General features: G+C 40.9%; 1 protein-coding gene across 2 annotated transcripts in view; it reads left to right on the forward strand.

The window, feature by feature from the left end:
* RFTN2 (raftlin family member 2) overlaps positions 1–25,264 on the forward strand; it is a 58,994-nt gene extending 33,730 nt beyond the window's left edge. For both annotated transcript variants that reach the window (XM_014551051.2, XM_006175211.3), the window contains exons 8-10: positions 55–158; positions 13,847–13,925; positions 23,813–25,264. In XM_014551051.2, coding sequence (XP_014406537.1) covers positions 55–158; positions 13,847–13,925; positions 23,813–24,085 — 456 coding nt within the window. In that variant the 3' untranslated portion in view covers positions 24,086–25,264. The remainder of the gene's footprint in view (positions 1–54; positions 159–13,846; positions 13,926–23,812) is intronic.
* The last annotated feature ends 254 nt before the right edge of the window (positions 25,265–25,518 follow it).

A 25,518-nucleotide genomic window follows, 5' to 3' on the forward strand; every position in this document is an offset into this window, starting at 1 on the left:
GTGTAGCTGGGTGTCTTTGTCATTAGACTATGAGCTCTGTGCTTATTCACGCAGGGCTGTGAAATCAAAACAGATTACGGCCCTCTGCTGCACACTCTGGCTGAGTTTGGATGGCTCCTGACAAGCGTGCTGCCTACACCTATACTGAGACATGACAGGTAATGCCAAAGTATCGTGACATAGCCTCGTTGCATTCTGAAATACAGCTCATCTGTTAAGATAACTCCAACGTATCTGCTTATTTAATGCCTACAAAAAGCATTTCACTGAACTAATCTGATTTCATGGACCTCGGAGATCAGCAAATCTAACCCCTTCACATCATACACTCATCCCTCAGTATTCATGGGGGACTGATTCCAGGACCCCTGCGAGTACCAAAATCTGGAGATGCTCGAGTCCCTTATATAAAATGGTGCAGTATTTGCATATAACCTACACACACCTTCCCTTATACTTTAAATCATCTCTAGGTTACGTATAATACCTATACAACGTAAATTCTATGTAAATATGTTGCTGGCAAATTCAGGTTTTGCTTTTTGGAATTTTCTGGGGGTTTTTTTGCAAATGTTTTCCATCAACAATTGGTTGAATCCTCCGATGCCGAACTGCTATCCACTATCAGAGGCCGACTGTGTATGTACAAGCTATAACATCTCCTTCCCAAGGGCGTGTGAGGTCCTGAAGGCACAGCCAGAGCAGGGGCACAGCAGACCAGCTCCCAATTCAGTGCTGCTTCCAGCACTCAGAATGCTGCCTCTCCACTCAATGACTACTTTACTATACTTTCTTTTTCTCAACTCAAGATGTCTGTTCTTCCCCAGAGCGAAGATTAAGTCGATATGAATCTGCAAACAGAAAACACAGCCCCCTGTGTAGGATTCTTTGTCCTGCTCTTCTGCCCTGCCTGTGTGAAACGGGCCTCCCCCCAGAACACGGGCAGGGCTAGGACCACAGTGGGGCCCAGAGAGGGCCAGATGGAGGAGCACCAGCCCCTCTGCCTCCGTGCCTCTCCTCCAGGGCCAGTGGGGAGGGGGTTCATTTTCTGCTGCAGTATGGACTTGTTAGCTACTTCCACTAAAATAAATACCTATGTTAGAACCAAAATGCCAGCCCTTCACAAATACCAACTTTGCCTTTTCTCCTTTTCCTGGGAAGGAAAAAATTGAGTTGTTATTTTTTTGCTTGTTTGCTTGGAGAGAGAGTGAGACCAATTAAGCCTTCTGTATAAAGTGCTTTGTTATCCCTTGGACTCAGAAACATTCCGCCCGCCCTCTTTGGCATCCAGGAAATGATTGCCAAGGCTGTCCTGCCTGGGCTGGTCCTACCTGCAGAGGACAGCACAGTACTGGCCTCCCCAAAAGCAGAGTCAACTACAGTTAACAGTCTGTAGCTAAAGGAGGCAGTTCCTCCTTCCTCAGTCACATCTACCCCACTCCGGCCTCCTCTGGTTTTTACAGTTTACCAGCTTACCCCTTCCCATAACCCGAACTCCCCACAAACTTTAAGAACATTTGATTGACATGGCCCTTTAATAAAGCCACGCCTCCCTCAGGTGGGGAGAGGGATAAAAGTGAATACAGAGTAAAGACACTCGAGCTTTAAAAAAGAGGCATTAGAAGTAAGCAAAGCAATTTGCTTTTCTTCTCAGAGATCTGTTGGTAACTGTTCTCAAATTGTGAGTGACAACTCTCTGAATTATTACCCAGCTTTTAAAAATCTGTGGCATACCTGTCAGATCACAGTACAGCAGTATCTCAAGATTTGGTCTTCAGACCAAGCAATATGAATCACCTGGGGAACCTGTGAACATACACATACTGGGTGGCTCTTCCCAGTGTCACAGTCAGAAGCCTTGAGAGCAGGAGCCATGAATCTGCATTTTCACAAGCTCCTGAAGCTCATTAACATTTGAGGAACTTTGCAGGAGGTAGCGAGAGGGAAACTCCACTTCCCTGCCACCCCTCGCCTTCCATCCGCCAAGCCATTGGTCTGTCCCACTCCCCACCCTCCCTCGGAATAACTTGTGTATTTGGCCTTCACACCTCTTTTTGGTGGTTGTCCTAGGTGTATAATTTAGGGTGTTGTTGGCCCATTACAGTTAGTCCTTCCTAGAAGTCCTCTGAGTTCTGAACCTTTCATGCTCCTTTTTCCCCAGTGAAAAATGTATTTATCATTCCTCCCTCCCGTTCACTCAGGGCTTCTGTTCTCATGAGTCTAAATATTTCCTAAAGTGGTAAGAGTGACTGACTGGGCACCAGTTTAGACGGCAAGACTGACATGTGGGTGCTGAGCCTTAGGACATGGGCTGGAGCTCCTTGAGTATCTCCTGCTTGGTTTGGGAATGAGAACAGGACTGACACCAAAGGTGGGAAGGAAGAGGTCTCAACTATACTGGATGGGAGAGGTGACAGAGCCCAGAGCCATATTTGGCTTGACCACTTCGTCCTGCATGTCAGACTACGTAAGGTCACAGGCGGGTGCAGTGATTAGGAGGCCCTCTGCACTAAGGAGTGGCTGCGTGTGTTGTTTCTGGAGCAGAGGCAGCACGGCTACCTCACCACCATTCCAGCGTCTCCTGTACTCCTAGCATCCACCAAGACACTGTGGAGTCAGAGTGGACCTTTCAGGCCCTCCTTGTGAAAGCTCATCATTATGTGTAATTAAAACAGCAAAGGGGCTACTAGGACCCTCCAGGCCCCGCAGCCAGCAGCCGTGTGACCCAGCCCCACCCACCGGTGGCTGGCCCAGCCTCTGCACAAGGCAGGGCCTTTTTATTTTTGTCCAAGTATGCTATCTCTAAGACATAGGCCGGTCTTAGCTGCTTCAGTACACAAGAGGTTGTATTCACCTTTAGCCAGGTCATCTTTAAATATAAATAAAAATATAACATACAGTTCATTTTGGTCCAGGTAGACAATAGAGCCTGAAAGTTTTTAGTTTCTGAAACTACAAGAGTGGTCCAGGTTTTAAACTAAACAGATCTCATTTGAATTATACCTTCACTGTTTGCCAGCTGTATGCTTTGGGAACCTCTTTAAGTCTCAGTTCCCTCATCTGGAAAATGGTACAATAATATCAACTTTACTGGATTATCAAAATAATTAAGCAAGATAATATATACAAAGTACCCATGCAGGGCCTGTGCACACTAGGCTAATAAAATAGAGCTATTAATATGGGACCTAATCCTTTAGCAGAACCAAAATCTCTAAGAAGCTAAAACGAATTGTGCAAGCATGATAGCTTGGCCTGTCCTAAATCAGGATATTTCAAAAAAATGTAAATACTGTAATTCACTGTATACAAAATCAGCACTGAGTATTACAAGCCAATAAAAGGGACAGAAATAATGACACCATAAAGATATATGCTTACACGTTATGCTCTCACCCAGAAAAATGAATGTTTGTCATCCTCTTTCTTTTGGGACCCACATGTCTGAAAACAACTCAGTGAAAACTTTCTTCCTTAAATATTTTTGACTCATATACAACAAAGTGTCTTAAGAAATTTCATTTTTTTCCTACTTTTCTGTCACCTTTACCATAACTTGAATGGTCTATACATAAGGTATTTTCTCCTCATTTCTTTCATTACTGAAATACATCCTGTTATATAGAAGACAAACTTGTAGTTACCAAAGGGGAGAGGGTGGAGTGGGGAGACAAATTGGGGTATGGGATTAACAGATGCAAACTGCTAGAGACAGATAAGCAGCAAGGGTATACTGTATAGTACAGGGAATTGTACCTGTTACCCGAAAACTAGGTTTACGTCTTGATGAGTATCAAGCCAAAAGACACAACCTAGCCAAAGACCAGGAGAAGGAAGGACTTACTACTTGCAGCAAGTAAGGAGAACACAAGGGCTCTTTCCCAAAGCAGTGTCTCCCCAACAGCAAAACTGGGGAAGTTTTAAGCTAAGGAGACATGAATATTCATGAAGGGGTTTGAGCAGAAGAGAACTTAGCACAGAATTGGGGCAAAGGTTGACAGAAGCCAAGCTTTAGTTGATTGAAGTCACCATGGTCAGACAAGGTCAAAATCATCATTCCTTAGGTTCTGACCTGCCTGGGGACATAGCACAGGGTTACCATCCTTCACCAGGTGGGGCCTAGTTTTCCTGCAGACCTCAAAGATATGTATCAGATTGTTTTGTAGGTCCCTTGAGGAGAAACTAGGACTCTGTTTTATCTCAGAACTCTTGCTTCTTGATTACTTTTCTTTTGTTTCTTCATTCCTTTGTTCCCTGAAGATCATTAATTACCAAGACCTGTTAGATTACAAAATGGCTTAGGCCAAAATGGCTTTTCTTGTGTCAAGAAAGCCATGCCTGGTTCTCTTTCTCTGGGGACCCCTTGCCCTATCTGCTTACATACTCATTATCTTGTAATAACATATAATGGAATATAATCTGCAAAAATACTAAATCTCTATTCTGTGTATCTGAAACTAACATAGTATTGTAAAGCAATTCTACTTCAATAAAAACAAACAAATATATCCTGTTAATCAGTTACATAAGTTATTTTCCATAGTGCCCTTAGGTTAAGGTTGTTGCTTCATTAACTTAGGCATCATCATACCAGCAAAGTTTAAAGCTATATTACTGTGGAAACATCATGATGTGGTAATCTGATATCACTACATTATTCCTGGGTTATTGTTGTCAGCCCTGAAAACTTGCCAGAATCCCTTTTTAATCCTTATCACTATATAGTTATACAAATAGACCCAGTCCTTATCCTTTCCAAAAAACAAGGTAAAAATTTACATTAAATTTTTCAGGGTAAATCTGATAGAGGATCAAATTAGCTGAACCAGCAGCTAATATTACTGACCTCTAAATAATCACTGGAATAAAGTGGAAGGAGGAGCCAGAGTGCCCTCTGTTTGGCTATCTCAGATCAGCTCCCCTCTCCTCAGTAATAATCTGGGGCAGACAGGGAAGGGAGGTGCGCATTTTAACAAGAATTCCAAGTGATTCTGATGCACTTGCAGAAACACTGAATTATAACTTAACATTGACAGAGAAAGCATTTTAGAACACAAGATAGAAGAAAGATGTACACCCTCATTTGAATCTCAGAAGACAGAACTTAAAGGTGGGGACTTTTGGTAAAATAAATCAAGTTATACTGTACAGAGAATATTCAAAAGTCTAGTCCTAAAGGACGAAATATGATAACTAAAGGAGAAAACTTTCACTGTCCCTGCCCCAACTTGTCCATTTTGTGCAGCCTCTGGGTCAACGTTTGGGAATCTCAACCTTCTGGTTCCAACCAGTCTGGGGTCAGTGCTTGTGGTCAGCATGTAGTCACCATCCTCCACCTGGGTGGAGATCTTATTTCTATAGAACAACTCACATAGGAATCAGATTGTTACCTATATCCCCTTTAGGAGGAGCTAGGAGTCCTGTGGCTGTCCTAATCTTTAACTCTTTGAACTTGCTCTTTGGAACTCAGGGAGTTTTTGTACCAGCAGGCCCCACAGGGTCCTGCTTGGTTTCAACGCCCCCTTTTCTTTAATACTGACAAGCAAGCTAATAAAGTTTGCATAGAGAGATTAATCATAAACTCAGTAAGGGAACTCAAGTTTTAAACCATGGCAATTAATTAATGCTTAAGATGATGCAGAATGAGTCAGAAGATACAAATTAACCTAACAGTTCTGTTTTCTCCAGTCTAATGGATTTTGGGACCGTGAATGAAAGCTTTTTATAAGAGTATTTTTATCTCACAAGTGACTAAGTAGTTGCAAATAACCCACTCATCTGAGGGACCAGCTCAGTTTGTACTCAGACTGATTCACATTTCTTGCGCTTTATTTTAAACAGAATGTTCTTTCAGTTCAACTCAAATATTTACTGAGTGCCTGGTATGTGTAAGGCAATGTTTTACCCACTCCAGGAGCAGACCCTGGCTTCCAGGAACTCATAAACTACTTGGAGAGACGACACAGTCAAAAGTAACTAATGCGGAACAGACCCTGACAAGCCCCACAATGGGTATCTAGACCATGTGTTCTCCATAAAGGAGATATTGCCCCAGAGAGGTGAAAAAATCTTAGCTATTACAACAGTTTGTGGCACTCCACAAGGTCACAGTACATAAACAAATACACAGCATATCTTTGGTATTAAAATTTAATGGGGCAAGGGGAAGAATTGGGGAGAAAATTCCTACGAAGGCTCCTTGGGGAAGCAATAATGAAAAATGGGGAGAGTGTGAGGTTGGTGCACAGAATAGAGGACGTCCGTAAAAAAGGAGAGGAGGTCTGTGAAGTTTGTGAAGTCTGAGGGGCATTGTTATGAAAGAACAGAACTTCCAAAAGTAGTTTTAGGGAGGAGACCATTTATCCGCCTGGTGGCAGGTAGGGCTAACTGGGAATAGTAAATAGGTTTCATCTCAGGTAGCAGCGCTGGTCTGTTGGTAGTGGCTGCCCAAATGCAATAAAAGCAGGGATTCTAAGTCCAGGATGAGCAAAAAAGCATGTGGTGATGAATCAGTGATGTCTGCTATTAAGCATGGAAGGTGGAAAGTTGAAGTATGAATCCTGCAAAGTATTTCCTCTTTCTTAAGCAAAAAACACAATCAGGAAAGTGTAGGATATATTCAAGGAAAAGTGAGTACAGGTGAATGAATTCCTAAAGGCCTCTCCTAATTGAAAACCCATAGGTATAACAAAAAAGAAACAGACTTATACATTGAGAACAAACTAGTGGTTACCAGTAGGGAGTGGGGAGGGACAAGATAGGGGTAGGGGATTAAGAGGTACAAACTACTATGCATAAAATAAGTAAGTTGCAAGGATATACTGTACAACACAAGGAATATAGCCAATAGTTTATAATAACTATAAACGGAGTATAACCTTTAAAAATTGTGAATCACTGTGTTTTTTACCTGGAACTTACATAATATTGTACATCAACTATACCTCAATTAAAAAAAAAACCCATAGAATTCACGACTTACTTTACCAAAACCAATAAATATGAAAGGGGAGGGAGCATTTTTATCACGTATAAATCCACAACTATTCTCCTACATATTAGCATTACGTACACTCTTAAAACAATTTGGTTAATAAAACACATATAGAAAGTGCATAAACCACAAATGTGCATGATTTTAGTTACATAAACACTTGTGTAATTACCACTGGACAAGAAATAGAATATTGCTCACACCCTAGAAGTGCCCCATGTGTTTCCCCATCACACCCCCTCCCTTCTCACAGAAGGAATATTACCCCAACTTTTAGGATAATCATTTCTTTGTTTCTCCTAATAGCCTTACCACTCACATTTGCACCCCTAAACAAAGTTTAGTTTTGCCTGTATTAAATTATGTAAAAATGGAATTATGTATATTCTTTCACATGTTGCTTCTTTCACTTAACATTTTAAGATGTATCCATGTTGTGTGTATTTACTTATCCATTCTGCTTCTGACGGGTTGGTTGCCTCCAGGTGTGGCTATGACAAGCATGCTGTTCTGAACCTGAGTACTCATGCCTGTGTTTCTTAAGAGCATAGTCCTGGAAGAGGAATTGCTGGGTCAGGGGGCATTTCTTTAGCTTTATCAGATATAAATGCCAAATTCTTTCCAAGTGGAATGTTGTAGCTTATGCCCCCATCAGCAGAATATGAAAGTTCCCATTGCTCCAACAACAACAAAAAATTGTCATACTTTTAAATATTATCATTCTGGTAAGTGTATATATTGTATGATCTCAGTGTGGTTTTAGTTTATATTTACCTAATTACTACTGAAATTGAGCACATTTTCGTATGTTTATTGACCAGTGGGATTTTTCTTTTGTAAAGTACCTACCTGTTTAAATCTTTTGTCCACATTTAAAGTTGTATTTATAGGAGTTTTAAAATATATATTGGGTGAGACTTTTTATTTGTTACACGTGTTGCAATGATCTTCCTAATTCTGTGGCTTATCTTTTTACTCTCTTTATGATGCCTTTGGATGAACAGATTTGCCTTTGGATTAATATGCAAATATATGCATCTTTACCCCTTTTGGAGTATTTAAGAAATCTCTCCCTTACCTGAAGTAATATGGGGAAGCAAGGAGTGAATTATTTTTAAATTTGGGCATAACATGAGACATTTTAATTTTTTAAATTAACATAAAATTCTGGAAGCTACAGTTACTATAGGCTGGTGTGCCTGAGGAGTACATTTTGTGAAAGGAGAAGGAACAGCTAAATCTTAAAAAGATTCATGCTAAAAATTAATGAACTTCATAGATGTAAGAAGACCTAGGAAGCCTTTTTTCTCTCCTGCAAGCCTTTGCTCACTTGTTATGGTTTTTTTTAAGCGTGCTCTCTGGCATCAGTACATTATCACAGAAACCAAATGACCACTTATTCATGAAGTCTTTGATTCTTCAAATATCTACTGAGAACCATTTTAAAAGGGGCTGTCTGCTAATTAGTGTGGAAGATGTAGTGCTTAAGGAGACCTTCCTTCAGAGAGCTTAGATCTAGTAGGAGGGAAACTGTACCAGTGGCCACAGAAGTCCTTGGGAAAGGGATTAAGCTGCATGCGAGGGACCCAAAGGGAGCCCCAAAAAGGGTGTGTGGCCCTTGCATTGAGGGATCATTGAAGGCTTTCAGAAGGAGGTCACACTTGAAAATGAACCTTAAAAGATAGGCGGGCTGGAAAGTGGCAGTGGTGATGGTGTGGCCATTCCAGGTATGAGAATGCCACAAGCAGCCATTCAGCTGTGGGCCAGGGGGTCGAGGGGGCCATTCCCACAGGCCAATCCAACGTGACCTTGGTTTTTGTATGTTAAAGAGTGTAGAAAGCCTCTCTCCCACCTATCCATAAATTCTAAGTCTCCAGCTCTGTTTCAAAGATGCTTGAAATGGAAGCAAATATTGGATCAAGCGGAAGCTCAAGTTGTCCTCATAACTTCCTGCAAAAATGATTTTAAAATTTAAATATCACTAAAGATATCATCAAACCAATATAGAACTGCTTTTTTATTTTGTTTTTGTTGCTTGTTCGTTTTTATAAGTAACACTTACTCACTCTTGTGTAAAACTGAATTCATGGGGAGAATTTTTTAAGGCAAAGCTTTCAGTGATTCATCTTTTATAAAAATGTCACTAAAATGCCACAGGTCATGAACTTGCTCCTGTCTCTTCTTCTTTTTCTCATACTAACACCGATCTGTGTGTTCTGTTTCAACAGTCTAGTTAACCCAGGGAAGATGAACCCTTCTTTTTATTTCCTTCACTCTTGTCCATTATAACTCCTGAACATTATAAGCTGAAATGCTAAATTGCGGAGATGCTAACATAGAAATCTGGACTTTTGCGAAATAGCTTACACTTAGTCATTCACTATAAAGTTGTCCGGTCAGAATCGAATTAAACGAGGCCCCTCCTCTCTGTAGTCCGGGCTCCCCTGAGTTCATCTATACTTGCTGTCAAGATGCCATTGTGTTGTGGAAAGGGGGGAACCAGAGATGATTCAAGACAAAACTCTTGAAAACTCTGGGTTTCAATTTCCTTATTCACAAAATGGGGAAAATAATATTTTCTCTGCCCACCTGAAAGGACTATCATAAGAAACAAATGTGCTATTGCACGTGGGAAGTACTCAGTACACCGAAAGCACTGCACACATGGAAGTTATTTTTCTTAGTTTAGTCCACTGGATCTTCTGTTATTGGAAAGCCAGTCTTCTTCTTGATTGTCTGTTGATGCCACAGCAAACCCCCCTCCCTTAAAAACAAGGAAGTAGAGAGTCCTCTTTTTGTTTCCTTATGGAATGCATGGAAGAAGGCAGTGAAGGGAGAAGCAGACATTTACTGAGCATCTGCTGTGCTCCAGGGCTAAGGACTTTACCTCCACCGTCTCACTGGCACTGCTAGAACCTTCTCTGTTTTAGAGAAGAGAAACAGGAGGCTCAGAAAGATAGGGCAACTACCTCAGCGTCTCATCACTAGCAAACTGAGCTGGGATGCAAAACCAGGGTGGGTCTAATTGACTCTAAAGCCATGCTGTTTCCCCATACCTGACTGCCTCTCGGATAAATACATCACAGAGAAACGAGGTGTGCTGACACTTTGTAGCGTAAAGCCACACAGCTGGTTGAACTCATTTCCTCCCCCATCTGTGGCCTGGCTGCTCTGCCTGTGCTGTGAATACAGCCGCTGGCTCACTCTCCCCAGATCCCACACTAAGATCTGCCCGCATTGAAAGATGAGCTTAATACCAGGGCAGAGAGCAGAAGCCACTTGTCCCAGGGAATCACAGCAGTGCTGGTGGATTCTCTTTCCTGTTCCAGGTCCGTACCTGCCCTCTGGGCTTTGCCTGATCCTCCCTGTGATCCAGTAGCTGACTCAGCTTCATACTTTCCCTCTGCTTCAACTGGTTTGGTCTGTCAGATGCCTGCACCTGACCTGGCTTCTCCCACCGATCTCGTTTTTCTCCAGTAGGCCTCAGGGGTTTGACTTTGGTTTTCCTCCTTCAGTTTGGCCCAGTGCCCTAGATCCCACCAGGGCTGTGGCCTCTGGAGTCGCGGTGTTTTCCTGGTCCTTCTCCTGTACTAATGACTCCTTTCCCTACCCTGACTCAGGCCCTCACGTCCTTCCACCCGGCTCTCCACGATTGCCTACAGGGACTGAGCCCCTCAGGCTGCCCTGGCCCTCATGCTGATGTGCCCTGGCCCTCGTGCTGACGTGTTGCCCTCAGAGAGGACGGACTAGTGGTATTTCCACATCTTCTTTGCAGGCTGTGCCCTTGACCAGCTTATACTGCAGCTTAAAATCTCAACCAACACAGGCTGTGCCAGAACATTCTCAGAGCTTATGTGTAAATCGAGCATCTTTCAAAAGCTGTATTTATTTCCTATGACATCAAAGCATGACTGCCCATTCTGCCCATCCAGAGGTTCTTAACTTCCTCTCAGGGTGATACTAAATCACTCAGTTAACTAACAACATTTTTGGATGGAAATTTCCGTGGGGAATAAGCGATGTAGGCCATGTCCTCCTGGAGCATCGAGGAGAGCGTTAAAGTTCTCTCTGGTCCCATCGCAAAGTCAAATCCTTTCAGAAACCTGTGCTCCAGGGGCAGATATTCTATCCACACTCTGTAAATGAGGTCCCTTGTGAGCTACTGCAGACTGTGAGGGACTCACCTGCCCTGTGGACAGGTGTCCCTCTGTAAGGCTTCAGACCTCTTCCCCTTACAGTTCTACCGCGATCAGATTCTCCAAACCAAAAGGCATTCCACATCTCACAGATGTTCTGAAAATAAGAGGACCTATTTTAAATCAGAACATCCCTTAGAAAACCAGGGAGATGGAGATCTCAGACATATTTCAGATTGAGTCTGGCTCTAAGGACCTCCGAAGAGATGGGAAGATGCCAACCATCCGAAGTCTTATCTCGGCATCCAGAGACTGTCCTAAGATAGTCAGCCTTTGAGAAACTATCTCCACACTTATTGTTTGACCCCATCAGAAAAGGTTGAGAAGCCTGCTGTGAACCAAGCATCATATCCTGATGCGTTCAGACTCCCCCCATCCTATCATCGCTCCAGGTCACCCCCGATCCCTCCCCTGACATTCTCCTGCTTTCTATTCAGGAAGAATAATTCTACCCTTATCTTCCCTTGTCATCTGTGGATAGTTGTAGGCCCAGCTCCCTCCTACGATTCGCTACCTGGAGCACAGCCCACGAGCACTATCCAGAAGCCTCTTCTCTGTTCTTGTGTACCCTTCCCCTCAACTTTTCTCTCTGGAAGATACTCTTGATTCTGAGCTAGTTCCCTCCCACTTCCCTGCTCTGCACATTTTGCTGAATGAATGGAGGACGTGGAAGGAAATCACATTGCTGTGCTCCTCCGGCGGCAGGCACGGCGGAGGCTCTTCACACACACTGGCTTGTTTTTCCTCACAAAGTCCCTGAGAGGAAACGAAAGAGAATTTTGAAACTCTGCTAAAGTCTTCCGCTATTCAGGGTATTGTCACCTACTATGGTAGTGTCGACCGGGGGCGAGGGGGACACAACGTGAGAGCTGTGAGTTTTGTTTTTTGGGGGGACTTCCTAAGGACTCTAGCCCAGGATACAGTCTCTCAGAAAGCTCTGAGGAACTGCTCTGAAGAGGTAAGGCAGGAGGTCAGTATATCTGTGATTTCAGAGAAGGGTTACGAGTGGTCAGGCACACATCTTGATAGAAGGTTGGTCATGAGGAACAGATATCTCAGTTAATGCTGTTAGTGCTTTTCTAAATATGCAAGAATCCGGGTTCATGGAAGAAATTTCTCCTGAAATATTTCTAACTATGGAAGGGCCTGTTTTACCTGTTTCCCCTGTTTTACCAAAACATGGAGTGCCTCACCCTTATCTTGGCCTGAATTCCTTTCAGGGTGAATTGTAGGCCAGTGACTAATGACTTGATTCTTACAGAACGGGATGGTGGGCAGCATTCTTTGTTTACAGCAGAGTTGAGATTTGAACCCAGGACCCATCTGGTTCCAAAGCTACTACCTTTTCCAGTAAACTCCATGCACCCCCAAACAGGCCAGCCTGCTCTGTAGCCCGCTAGTCCCTTCCTGGAACACCTATGTCATAAGTCGATGTCTCCTGATGATTCAAGTTGTTCCCAAAGTTAGGCTATATTTCAAGTCTTTTCTTCTAATCAAACATAAAGCCAAACTAAAATGAGATTAGACCAGGAGCAGCCTTTCAAAAATAAAATAGAAAAGAGGCAGCCACCACTTTGGGGGAGGATTTGCTGTTTTTCAAAATTCAACAGTATCAGTAAGTTTGGGATTTTCAAGTGGTGTGGGGTTGACCACGAGGGCCAGAGTTTCAATGTTGCATTTGTTTCCCAGAAAAAGAGCTCAGCAGAAAATGCAGCTAATAGTGAGGTTTTGTTTGGGTTTTTTGCATAATAAAAGTCGTAACTGAGCAACATTAGCTACAGACACTCCTCCTCATAAATCCGTGGAGACTCTGTGAAAAGCATTTCAGAGAAATCCAAACCCCAAGTAGTCTTTGGCAAGGGGTAATTTGCCACGATGATAGTTAAACAAGGAGAATACTGAGTAGCTGACTACAAAGAAGCGTCTGAAAATGAAACTAACGGGGGCTCAAGTCCCGCAGCTGAAAATGTATATGAAATTTCTCACGTGCAGCGGTCCAGAGCGGTCTCTTCTTTTTGTAGGACAAATCTGGCAGTGCACACCAAGGAGCTTAAATTGTACCCTCTTTTGGCCTAATAATCCTACTCCTGAGAATTTATCTCAAGGAAATAAGTCATAAAGAATAAGAAAGACTATACATATTTCTATAGCGGCATTATTTATAATCAGCAGAAAACTGGAAACAACCTAATTTTCCAATAATAAAGGCTTAGTACATTTTGGTATCTTAATTCTTTGCAGCTGTTAAGCTTAATTCTTTGTAGCTATTAAGAATATGATAACAGTGTGCAAACAAGAAATGGGATAAACATAGAACACAGAAATGCAAATATGCAGTGGTTGTAGACATGGGGAAATCTATTTGTTGATAAAGAGTAGGAGGGGACACAAAGAGATGAAAATAGGGATGTTGGCACAGTGAGACTGCAAGTTTTAAACATTAAAATGTTCTATTGTAATGACTGTATTTAGTTTTGGGGGATTTCTTTTTTTCTCGTTTTTCCAGCTGCAACTTAACGTAGAATCTTATTTCATAATTTTTTTTTTGGATGAGAAGATTATTTTACTAAAGGATACCTGTGGAACATTCTAGCCAAATGTGAAATATAGAGAATTACTAATTCACTAATACTAATGCTACTGTTTTAATTTGCAGTGAAGGCAATTTGGCTACAAAGCAGGTTGTGTTCCTTCAGAGACCAGTTATGTGGAATGCAGCTGCTCAGACACCAGAAGTGAGTAAAATTGGTGCTTTATGAACTAAATGTTATACAGGAGCATTTAATCCTTAAACTCTCATTGTAATTCTAAATGGTGGACAAATGAGGAAGTGTGGGCTTGATACAGAAACAACCTTCCAAACCAACATATAACAAGGGAAGTGTGCCAGCAAACAGGCACATGAGACAGCTCTGAAAGGGATCAGACGATTACCCCAAAATATGTCACTTGAGCACAAGGATTAATATTTTGAGCTACAGGCAATTAGGAAACAGCAGACATGGGAGGAACGCTCTACCCTCTCCCTTTCTGACAGAAACAGGGCATACATTGCTCTTCTTAAAAGGTGACACAAATTTCCACTTGTGAAGTTGCCTCCTTCTCTCCTGTTAATCTTTTTCAGTTTGATTTGCAGATCCAAGGTACTGAACATAAGATGGTAAAGGAAAAGTTTTTTCCTCCCCTACAGTTATAAGCCTTATAAGTGAATGTACCTGATATTACAACAGATCTGTGCAGTCCTGTCTTGATCTCTGACAGCACCTTTGTATTGTCATTCAAGGCATATTTTTTCAGCAAAGGGCTATGCTGAGTATCCTGAGTATCAAGTCACCTTATCCTTACTAGACCATTACTAGATGCACAGCTAGAATAGTATCATTTTTTTAATACTTTTTTTTAAAATGGAGGTACTGGGGATTGAACTCAGGCATGCTAAGCACACACTGTACCACTGAGCTGTTCCCCAGCACCCCCAGAACAGTATCATTGAATGTAGCAATCTGTGCATTAATAAAGTATAACTTTTAAAACAAAAAATTTGCAAATGTACCAGAAAATTATTAGTGATTTAATATTTAATTATTTAAAGTGATTCTTTTTTGTATGTTAAGAAAATATTGTTTTTAGACTGACAGTGTATATAATACAGCCATGCCAAGTTGTCTCACGTTAATTTTGGAAGGACTCTCACTGGTTCGATAGGTAAATAGGTAGAGAGGTAGAAAGATAGGTAGGAAGATGCCTCCCCAGGGAGGAGAGCAGAGCGGCCAAGCACATAGTTATCAGAAAGACTGCATTAGAGTCCGCAGGTGAGCAGTGCCTCCCAACCCCGGGGAGGACGATGGCTCAAGTTCATTTAGTTCACAAGAAATATTCTGTCAAGAAGAAGCAAGATGAGTGGGGTCTACGTAATGAATGGCCAGAAAAGGTTTTCATTCTTCTTTCTCCTGCCCCAAAGCAACTTCTCACCATGCTACAGTTCTGATTCCCTGAAAATATTTGAGCTCTTTTTGTTTAATTTTAAATACCACTCAGTAGTCTAGTGGTAGCTTTTCTTTGGGTATTCTTTATATTTACATTCATTGAAATATAAAATTACTGGTTCACTTATACAGTAGTAAGGAAGTATACAAGTAGTCACTTTGTGTCAATGAGAAGCCCAGAAGTACTGTATTTTATAACTCAGGATTCTTTTTTTAAACGGATTTTAAATGGATTTGCTATTTCTTCCTTTAATAAATGTTTAATTTTCCTAGCAGGAAATCTCGGAATACTGAGATTACTTCAGGACAGAACATGTAGGTGGTTCAGTCTAATAGCTATAACAGAAAACCAATTCGTAAATTCTTTTAGTTTTCTCTAATGGAAAGAATTTGTTATTGTATCTCAAAAAAGGTAGCAGTAGTATTGGGAAAGTAGACTATGAATATCACCACAGAGTTAATGTAGCTATCTCATATGTATTTTGTGAAAGTTACACATTTATAAAACACCTTGAAAAAAATGTTTATAGTTGTAGGTCCATAATGGCACCATTCTTTGTTTGTACCTTGAAATCAGTTGTTGTTTGTGAGGGATTGATGGGGGGATTGCTTCATTTATAAAGGTTTTCAGAGAATTGTTTCAAAGGTGTTTATTTCCAAAAACCAGTTAGTGGAAATTTGAGATATTACAAATGTTGCCTTAGGATTGTCAATGAGTTTTCAATAAAATGATAAATTTCATGGGCTGGTAGAAACTGATCTAAAGTTTAACCCTTAAAAAGAATTTTCTCTCTTTCTTTTACTGAGACAAATGTCAAGATTACAAGACTTTTCATATTCAGTTACCTCAACATAGAACAGAATTTTATATTAAGCAAATCCATTTCATGCCTCTGTTATGGGGGAGGGAATTAAGAATTGCATAATGAAGAAAGTATGTTGTTGGAATTTTTTCTCCTGAAGTTATCATGAACTTTAGTTTTGGAATTTGTTTATATTTCACAGATATGATTTATATAATATTCTTGAGAATTTTTTAAACATGGAAAATATCAATTCAAAATATTTCTATTCCCCTTTACTGCCTCAATTTTCTTTTAGCTATTGAAAGACAGTTTGTTTTAGGAAAATTAGAACATTCATAGAAAAAAATAATAGAAGAAAATAAAATCTTCATGAACTGGGGCTAAGCAAAGAGTTCTTAGACGTGGCACCAAAAGCATAGTTCATTTTTTCAAACATGATAAATTAGACTTTGTCAAAATTAAAAACTTTTATTTTTCAAATAACACTAAGGAAGTAATAGACAAGCCACAGACTCAGAGCAAAAACAAAAACCTTGCCAATCACATACGTGACAAAGGACTCGAATCCTGGATGTATCAAGATCTCTCAAAACTTAAAAATAAGAAACAAACAACCCAGGTAAAACATAGTGAAAAGTCTTGGAGGGAAGGTGTAGCTCAGTGGTAGAGTGCATGCCTAGCATGCATGAGGTTTGATTCAATCCCTAGTACCTCCATTAAAAGTAAACAAACCTAATTACCTACCCCTACAACAACAACAACAACAACAACATTTTTTTAAAAAGTTTTGGACATCTCACCAAGGAAGATATGTATATGAGAAATAAGCATGTAGAAAAATATTTAAACTGTTAATCATTAAGGGAAATGCATATGAAAACCATGATGAGATACTACCATACGTTTGCTAGAATGACTACAATGTTTTAAAATTGACAGTACTAAGAACTGGCAAGAATGAGAAGCAATTGAAATTATCTAACACTGCTGAGAGGAATGCAAAATGGTACAACCACGCTGGAAAACAGTCTGGCAGCTTCTTATGGGGTTAAACATACAACTACATATGACCCAGCAATCCCACTCTTAGGCATTTACCCTTGAGAAATAAAAACTTGTGTTCACACAAAAAGCTACACATAAATATTTACATGTTCTATTCATAATCTCCAAAAACTGGAAACAATCCAAATGTCTTCAACAGGTGTGTGGGTAAATAGCTGTGGTTCTTCCATACAATGAAATACTTCTCAGAAATAAAAACAAAGGAACTCTTCATATGCACAATGACTTGGATCAATCTCAAAAAGCATGCTGATTAAAAGGAAGCCAGAGTGGACTATTCTATTTATATGACATCCTCAAAAAGACGGAACCGTAGTGTGGAGAACAGGTCAATGGTTGCCAGGGCTTAGGGGTTTGAGGTAAGGTGTGATAAAGGGCTAGCTTGGGTGGGGGGTGGGGGGTTGCGGGGGATAATGGAACTGTTCTGTGTCCTAACTGTGGGTACACAAATTTGTACATATGTGTTAAGATTCATAGAACTTTACACTTTTCCATGTTTTTTCCATGTTTGCTTTATAAACCACGTAGACTATATTTTTTATATCTTGGTCCTTCAGTAAAGACTCTCCGTGGGTAATGGGATTTTTATGAAGTGTAATGAGGTTGTTAACTTCCCCTTCCTCTGCATAAGGCTGTGCAGGGGAATAAAGCAAGGTTCTTTTTATCTTGCAGTTCCTTTTATCTATTTTTATTTTTTAAATTTTTCTTTATTTTGTGGGGAGGCCTCTAACTAGATTCAAGGAAGCGCTAGCTATGCTAAGTAGGGTAAGAGACTCTGACCAGGATTTTCCCTCCATCTATTATATGTTCTCAATTTTTCTGTCAAGATCTCCTTTCTTTTCTGTTCCTTTGAAGACTCGCATAAAAACTCATCAGATTTTTTTTATTACCTAAAAGTCTATTTCAGTTAAATTCTTCAGCCCGTTTCCCTTTGATAATTATTTACAAGAAACAAAAGGTCATTTAAAAGTATTTAGTTTCCACTGACTCAGAGTAAGGTTTCCATCCGGTGGTGTTCTTAGGGGTAGACAACAAGCCGTGAAAGGGATTCCAGGATGTATGTGAGTGTGTGTGTGCACGCGCACAGTGTCACGCTCTCCAAGCCTCTGTGTCCTCCTCTGTAAAATATGGACGTTAGTGCCCACCACAGGGTTGTAAGGACAGTTCAGTGAGAAAACATGTAGGGGGCCGGGCACAGCGCCTGGGCACATGGAATGTTGCTTTTGTTTTTATAGGAATGTTTTTCTGTCAATACTTAACTCTGTGGAGAAACTGAATTAAAATCCAGAAACTCATAATGACCCTCCATTTTCTCCAGCTAAAAATTACCTTCAGCTAGTAGGTAGAAATGTAGTGTACTGATGCTTTTCGATGTTCTAAAAAACACACAGGTACATATATATGTAAAGCAAATACGGCAAAATATTAATGTGTTGAATTAGGTAGTGGATTCATTATACTATCCTTTAAACTTTCTGTATACTTGAAATCTTTCATAATTGGAAAGTTGGGGGGAGATTAAACTAAAAAGCCTTGATTGCCAGCAACTTTTTCTCTGTTAGTTATTAATTAGTCACTAATTAGTTACTAAGATGCTATGCCATAAAGACCGATATAGAATGACTTAAATACAACAGAAAGGACTCTCTCCTAACAGTCTAAAGATGGACAGGCACTGTAGGGTGGGCGAGGCTCTGCCGCATGACTGGTCCACTCTGCCACCCACAACATCTGGCTTCTGCCCCTGGACCCAGGGCTGCGGCCGCAGTTGTTGCCCTGTCCAGCAAGCAGGAGGTAGGAAAGGAGAATTCCAGGCATGCTTCTAAGGCACTGATTCCCAAGTCACGGACATATTTCTTCGCACATCCCATTGGCCTGAGCTTATTTATGTCATTACAAGTGTCAGCAAGGGAGGCTGGGAAATGTCATGGGGCAACCATGTACTGGTACCACAGTGAAATAGCATGTGCCCAGCTAAAAACTGCAAGGCACTGGGGGTGAGGCGGGGGCGGAGTTCTGTTATTAGAAGAAAGATGGAGAGAATAGGCCCTGGGACACAGGAGTTCACATTTAAATGGCTCCCATTTTACATTTATTTTTCTTATTTAGAGCAATTTTGCATTCAAATAATTTTCCTGTCTCTAAATATACCTCAAAATGAATGATTTCAAGAGATAAATCACATCTATTGAGCCATTTCTCTAATATAAACCAAGAAGAGAAGGAGCAGCAGAGAAATGGTCTGAATTAGATCTTTTCCAAGGTAACTGTAATAAAGTCATATGAATATTGAGAACTATTTAACGTGTACCTTAACTTCTTTCCTTACTGTACAGTGAGATAATTATTTATCAAGCTTTGTTCTTACGTTTCCAGTCATTTGAAGTTCATTTGAAATTATGTGAAAGTCATGCAGGTCATATTTCATTCATTAGCTGTTGGTGTCCTCAGTGGAAGTCCATGTAAAATCAAATCTGGTGCCAGTGTAATAGAGGATGTCGGGTACCTCAGAGAGCATCATGTGAAAACAAAGATGAAAGCGGTTTGCTTTTATCATTAAAGAAGTTCTTCATCTAAGGAATGCTTTTCACTCAAAGCAAATGGGCTTTTTACTGGTGTGGGCAGAAGGGAAAAGGGATCACTGTAGCCAGTGGGCGACGTTCAGGGTGGAGAGCAGCCCTCTCCTGGGCCACCCACACTTGTGTCCGTATGACCTATTCGTGCCCCTTGGGGTGTAAGGGACAGAAACCCTGCTCAGATTAGCCTCTGTACATAAGGCAATTTATTGGCTTCCAGATAGGAAGGATATTGGCATAGCTCATAACATCAAAAAAAGAGCTACAAAGACCAGAGCCTCAGGTACGGAATGACACCAGAGTCAACACCCCCAGAACGTTCTGTTTGCTTCAGCTTCTGTGTCTTATGTGCAGAGGGCTTCTTATGAGGTGAGTGTGGCCACCTCATTGGAAAGGGAGGACTTCTTGAAATAAGTCAGACAGAGAAAGACAAATACTCTATGTTATCACTTATATGTGGAGTCTAAAAAAATAAGCAAATGAATATAACAAAGCAGAAGCAGACTCACAAATATAGAGAACAAACTAGTGGTTACCCGCTGGGAGTGGGGAGGGACAAGATGGGGTAGGGAACTAAGAGGGACAAAGTGCTATGTATAAAATAAGCTATAAGGACCTACTTACTTACTAGAGCACAGGGAAGATAGCCAATATTTTATAATGACTTTAAATGGAGTATAATCTATTTTATTATTGAATCACTGTGGTGTACACCTGAAACTAATATAATATCATAAAGCAACTATACTTCAATTTCTAGAAAGAAAGAACGTCTTGATCCCAAAGTCAATATAGCCATCCCAGGAAAGGACTCTGATTGGATCTGACAGGGTCATGTGGCCACACTGCAGCAGAGGAGAAGGTGGAGAGGAAAGCTAGCTGGAAAGGCAATTGTCCACTACAGCTTGTCCCCTCCTAGATTAGAATGATTTTGACAGCCCCAAGCTTGGGTGACACAGGAACATATTCTGTGAGTGAGCAGGGATGAGATTTCTCTGCATGATTCAAAACCTTTGACTCTTCTAACTGGTACTAAAGCTACACTTCACATAGGTTTATAGCAGCTTCCTAATCCTTCCCCCAAGCCTGAGACACACAAGGAAGAGAAATCCTGAATGTCCACTCCATGCTTTTATTGTTTTATAAACCGTATTTTTTAGCTACTCTTCCTCTCTGTCCATCATAACACTGTCCAAGACAATACAGTGTCTAATGATTGCTGGTATAGTTCTGACTTTGTTCTTTTGCTTTTGTTTTTAAGACACCGACAGTGGAAAATAAAAGATAGAATGGTAGGACACCCTAAATGCACCTGACTTGTCAATGAGTCTCATGTATTTGGAATAGGTCACCCATTTTTAATAAATGAGAATGATTCTCAAAAGTAGATCAATTTTATCAAGGGTGATATTAGATCTGCATGCAAATCTTGGTATAATCTCCCCCAATTTTATAGTGAAAATATCAGAAGAAAGTGAGAAGATATATGAATAAGCCTGTCAATGTAGCTGGAAAAATCTCCTAATTGACATAGAGAAATACTCAAAATATAGTCAGTGCTAAGGGCAAAAGTGAGCTGTATACATCTCTGTGTGCATATGAAAATACATAGTAAAACACGCCAAATTTCAACAGTGGTATCTCTGTGAGATAGGACTGTGGGTGGGTTTTGCTTTTTCCTTTGTTTTTGCCAGGTTTTCTAAATTAAATGTGTATTATTTTTGTAATTGGAAATTTTTATTTGAGAAACACACAAGTCTTCAACCACAAATCTACTCACATTTTTGCAGAGTGAATAATGTGAAAAGAATAAGGTAAGACACTCAGGCTCAGGTTCAAAGCCAGCTACTCCGTGACCTTGGACCAATTCCATCTACTTTCTGGGCCTGGGTCCTGCCTCTGTAGAAATAGGGATTAAAGCAGATGATCTCCAAGGACTGCTCAGGATCCAGACTCCTACACTCTTAGGTTGTAAGAACATTGCAACTTGATTTGTTGGAAAAGATATTATTTTGTGTGGAGTGAGGGTGGAGTAGGGGAGGCAGCATCATTGCTGAAAATGTATTTACTAAGGGTCACGTGCTAGAAAAGTGTTTCTTCTGAAATCTGGTTTAGAGTCACCATACTAGGTACTTGTTATCTTCTAATATTTGAAATTTATATTTGGCAGCTGTTTACATATTAATACTCATCTAAAAGTGAATTACTATGACTCTTATTATTCTGAATAATACCCAATTTTTATTTAGAAAGTTCTCATTGAGTATGTGAGAGCTGGCCTCTGTTGGCTCATATACAATAAGGAATTTATTGCAAAATTCACCTTTGGCCACGATGCTGGTGAGGAAGGAAAATCCAGGCTGCCAAGTGCTCCCAGGCAACCCCTCCTTCCCATTTCATTCAGTCAACCTGAGAGGTTGTTCAAGAGTGAATACATTCTTTATACATGTGGGAAAGAGAGCCAGTAGCCAGGCTTGAGAAAGGAGCCCTGTCTGGCAGTACCCACCAGCCCTGCCTGCAGCCAAAAGGCTATATCCTCGCTGACCAGTGTCCCCATGCCAGGGGGAACGTGCCATTCTCAAATTCTGTTCCCTAAGAGAGTAAATTATAATACATTTGGTGAATGAGAATAAAAAGGAAAAGGATTTGAGATCTGATTTTTGCACTGGGTGAATGCAAGGGGGCCAATGGAAAATGTCACCACCATCAAGCTATGTCTGACTTGGGACTATGAGGGTGGGCCTTTATTAAGGCAGGACCCACTGCAGGCTCGGTCCTTTAAACTTGCCCGAGGACTGTGGTAACTCAGCCAAGAAAAAGATGAGCTGCCAACACACTCCTTTCAATGTAACACACTGAGCAGGGAGGGTGTAGCTCAGTGGTAGGGTGTGTGCTTAGCATGCACGAGGTCCTGGGTTCAATCCCCAGGACCTCCATTAAAACAAATAAGTAAACCTAGTTACCTTCCCCCTAGAACAATGCAACACACTGAGGACTGTGTCTTCCTATACAAACAGTGTAATCAGCTGTGGCTGCATTCTGTGGTAGCCCACAAAATCCAATGTAATTAAGCTCTTTTGTTTGCACTGTATATTTGCCATGAAAACCAGTAGAAAATACTTTTATATTTTATACTTTATAATTCAGCAAACCTGTGGTTTAACAAACTTTTCTAAGACTAGCCTAGGCATCTGACATCTGTGTTTTTGTGTTTTGTTTTTTCTTTGAGAGTAATTTTAGTTCTTACATTTAAGAAAATGTAATCCTAGCTCCCACCTAACATATAAATCAACTTTAAACAAATAAACTCTTTGTACTCTGGGAAATTGCTGGGGTTTTTTAAAATGTTTTTTAATTTATCTTTTTTATTCTATCTTTATCTTTTTTTATCTTCCTTGCTCAGTTCTTGTGCCAGAGGATAGGATCATGATCTAATACATGTCGTGTTATCCATATTGAGGAAATCTCATCAGGAGTCTGAACACCCGCAGTTCTCTCCCTGAGCCCTCCTTCTATTGACTTAGGTATCTTAGTTTGACTTGAGTATCTTTGGCAGAATAAAGTTTCCTCTTTATTCTGAACCATACCAAGGACATAGTCAGGCCTCAGAATATTTCATAGTGAAAACACTCGCAGCTCCTTTGTCTGCAGATGAGCTGGTCCCGTTGCTGAGCGTGTCAGGCAGAAGCGGTTTGCAGCAGGATGAGGAGAGGGTCCCCTCTACCCAGAAGAGGGCCCCTTCTTCCAATCTGACCTGGGTCTGAATTATCTGAGCAGCCTCTTCCTATGTGAGAGGGGTGAGATGGTCTCTGAAGCACTTTCTCTGCTGCTTAGATCCCAACTAACACCAAGGAGAAAAATGGAAACTTTACTGTGTTTCTACCTGTTTTGTTCCCCAAACTATGATCTCAACGGGCTTCTCTCCTCAGAGACGTCATTGAGGGCCCAGACGGCACTACAGCCAACCTGCCAATGAGGAGAATGAGGTGCCAGGAAGCCATAAGGGTCATGAACAGAGAGGGGAGTGCCCTTTCCCCTGGGGGTGGAGGCGACGTGAAGGGTGGCTCTAGCTGGTCCTTGAAGAGAGCAGGACTTGGAAGAGAAGCGGGGAGAGGGCGGTATGTGCTCCATCAGAGGGGCAGGACAGCACCCATCCTTTTAACTCCTGGCCGCCAATCTCTTGTTTCAGAGGAAAGGCAGCCGGCACGTGAAAGGCGAAGACAGGGGCAAAGCCACCAGCAGGAGCGTCGGGCTGGACACGGCCCTGTCCCAACCTGCGGAGAGCAGAAGCCCGCCCAAGGGGCGCCTCCTCCCTCCCTCCCGGGAGTGCTGGATGAAGGAGAAGGGGCCCGCCCAGCATGGCAGCCTCTCCGGGTTCAGCAGCAGCGACAGCGTCCTTCGGGAACTAGACGACGGACAGTTTGACCAGGAGGATGGAGTAACTCAGGTCACTTGTATGTGAGCAGTGAAGGAAAGCAAGACGCCCTGTAAATAATTATTAAAATAATTGCCAAGTGGCTTTATTGTATTATTTTATCTGCATTTATGTAATGCTTTCAATTTTTCCGGACTCAGGCTTTCCTTCAGTCTGCATAAACTTTGGCTCAACTTCCAAGACGAAGAAGAATAACCAACATATTTGTAAATTTAGAATCATGTTTACAGTTCTCACAACTAAAACATCTGTTTAAGCAGATGTCTCATTAGGTTAATAACCGAAAATGTACTCAGTTTCTCATGAATGTGCAAGGTGTACTTTTCTTAAAATTCCTGGTAAGACGACTAAGCATCTCAACCAGTATTTTTACCTAATAATTAGAAAATTCTCAGGAAGTCAAAGTCTTACTTAAGCTGAAAATTCTCTCTTTCACAGATACACACATACACACACACACGTAAAGGGCTAATTAATAAAATACCTATTCCCTAAATATAACAATTAATCCAAATTTTGTCTCTAACTATGGCATGTATATACAAAGCAAACCCTTATTTGTTAAAATATTCTTTGGGAAAAAGTCCTTTTTGTATGTCTTCGGTTTTAAAGTGTCACCATGTTACCAACTCTGTACTTACTCGTTGAGCTTAAACATTGTTGCTTCTAACAGCCTAGACACAGGAGCGAAGCAGCATCCCATAAAACTCAATAAGAAAACCCACAATCTCAATATTTAAAAACCTTAGTCAACAGAATTAATTTTCTTTCTTTTAAATTGTAAATAGTCTGAAAAGGGTAACATCAACTTTAAATGGAGACCGAAGTCTTTTACATCTGTCTAGATTTGAGTTATACTTTTATTTTGATTGCTAAATCATGAAGAATGTAGAAACCCAGTCCTGCAGGAATCCAGAGGTGCTCACAGCACATGCCGTGCGTCTGGTGACCTATCGTGCCATCTCTGCTGTTCTCGCTCTGCTGGTGGGGATGCCTTAAGACTTGCCCAGCCCTTAGCAGGTAAGGGTCAAAATTTTACAAAATAGAGGATTTTCATTTGTCTATGAAAGTCTTTCTTTGAAATGTGGGAAAATTCAATGAGTTACAACGGACTGTACCATTGAGGATTTCAACCTATTATATATATTTTATTAGCATTGGTGTTGACATTATAAGATCCTTCAAATAATAAAATCTCATTTGTTATTGGGCTGCTGTTTTATTGAACACAAATGCTCACATGTTTTATATGTATGACAGATACGTATCACATGTTAATAATTTTCACATGTTATATATTATATAACAATTAGTGTAACTAAACTAGGCCAATCTCCATGGATTCTTGATAAGACTGACGTGGAGTCATTCCACTTCTGCCAGGCAGAAGCATTACCTTTATACGGATAAAGAAACTTAAGAATATTCTGTTCAGTATTATTCTGTGGAAATTGCTATCA

This window comes from Camelus ferus, chromosome 5 (assembly GCF_009834535.1).
Source record: "Camelus ferus isolate YT-003-E chromosome 5, BCGSAC_Cfer_1.0, whole genome shotgun sequence".
Classification (NCBI taxonomy): domain Eukaryota; kingdom Metazoa; phylum Chordata; class Mammalia; order Artiodactyla; family Camelidae; genus Camelus; species Camelus ferus.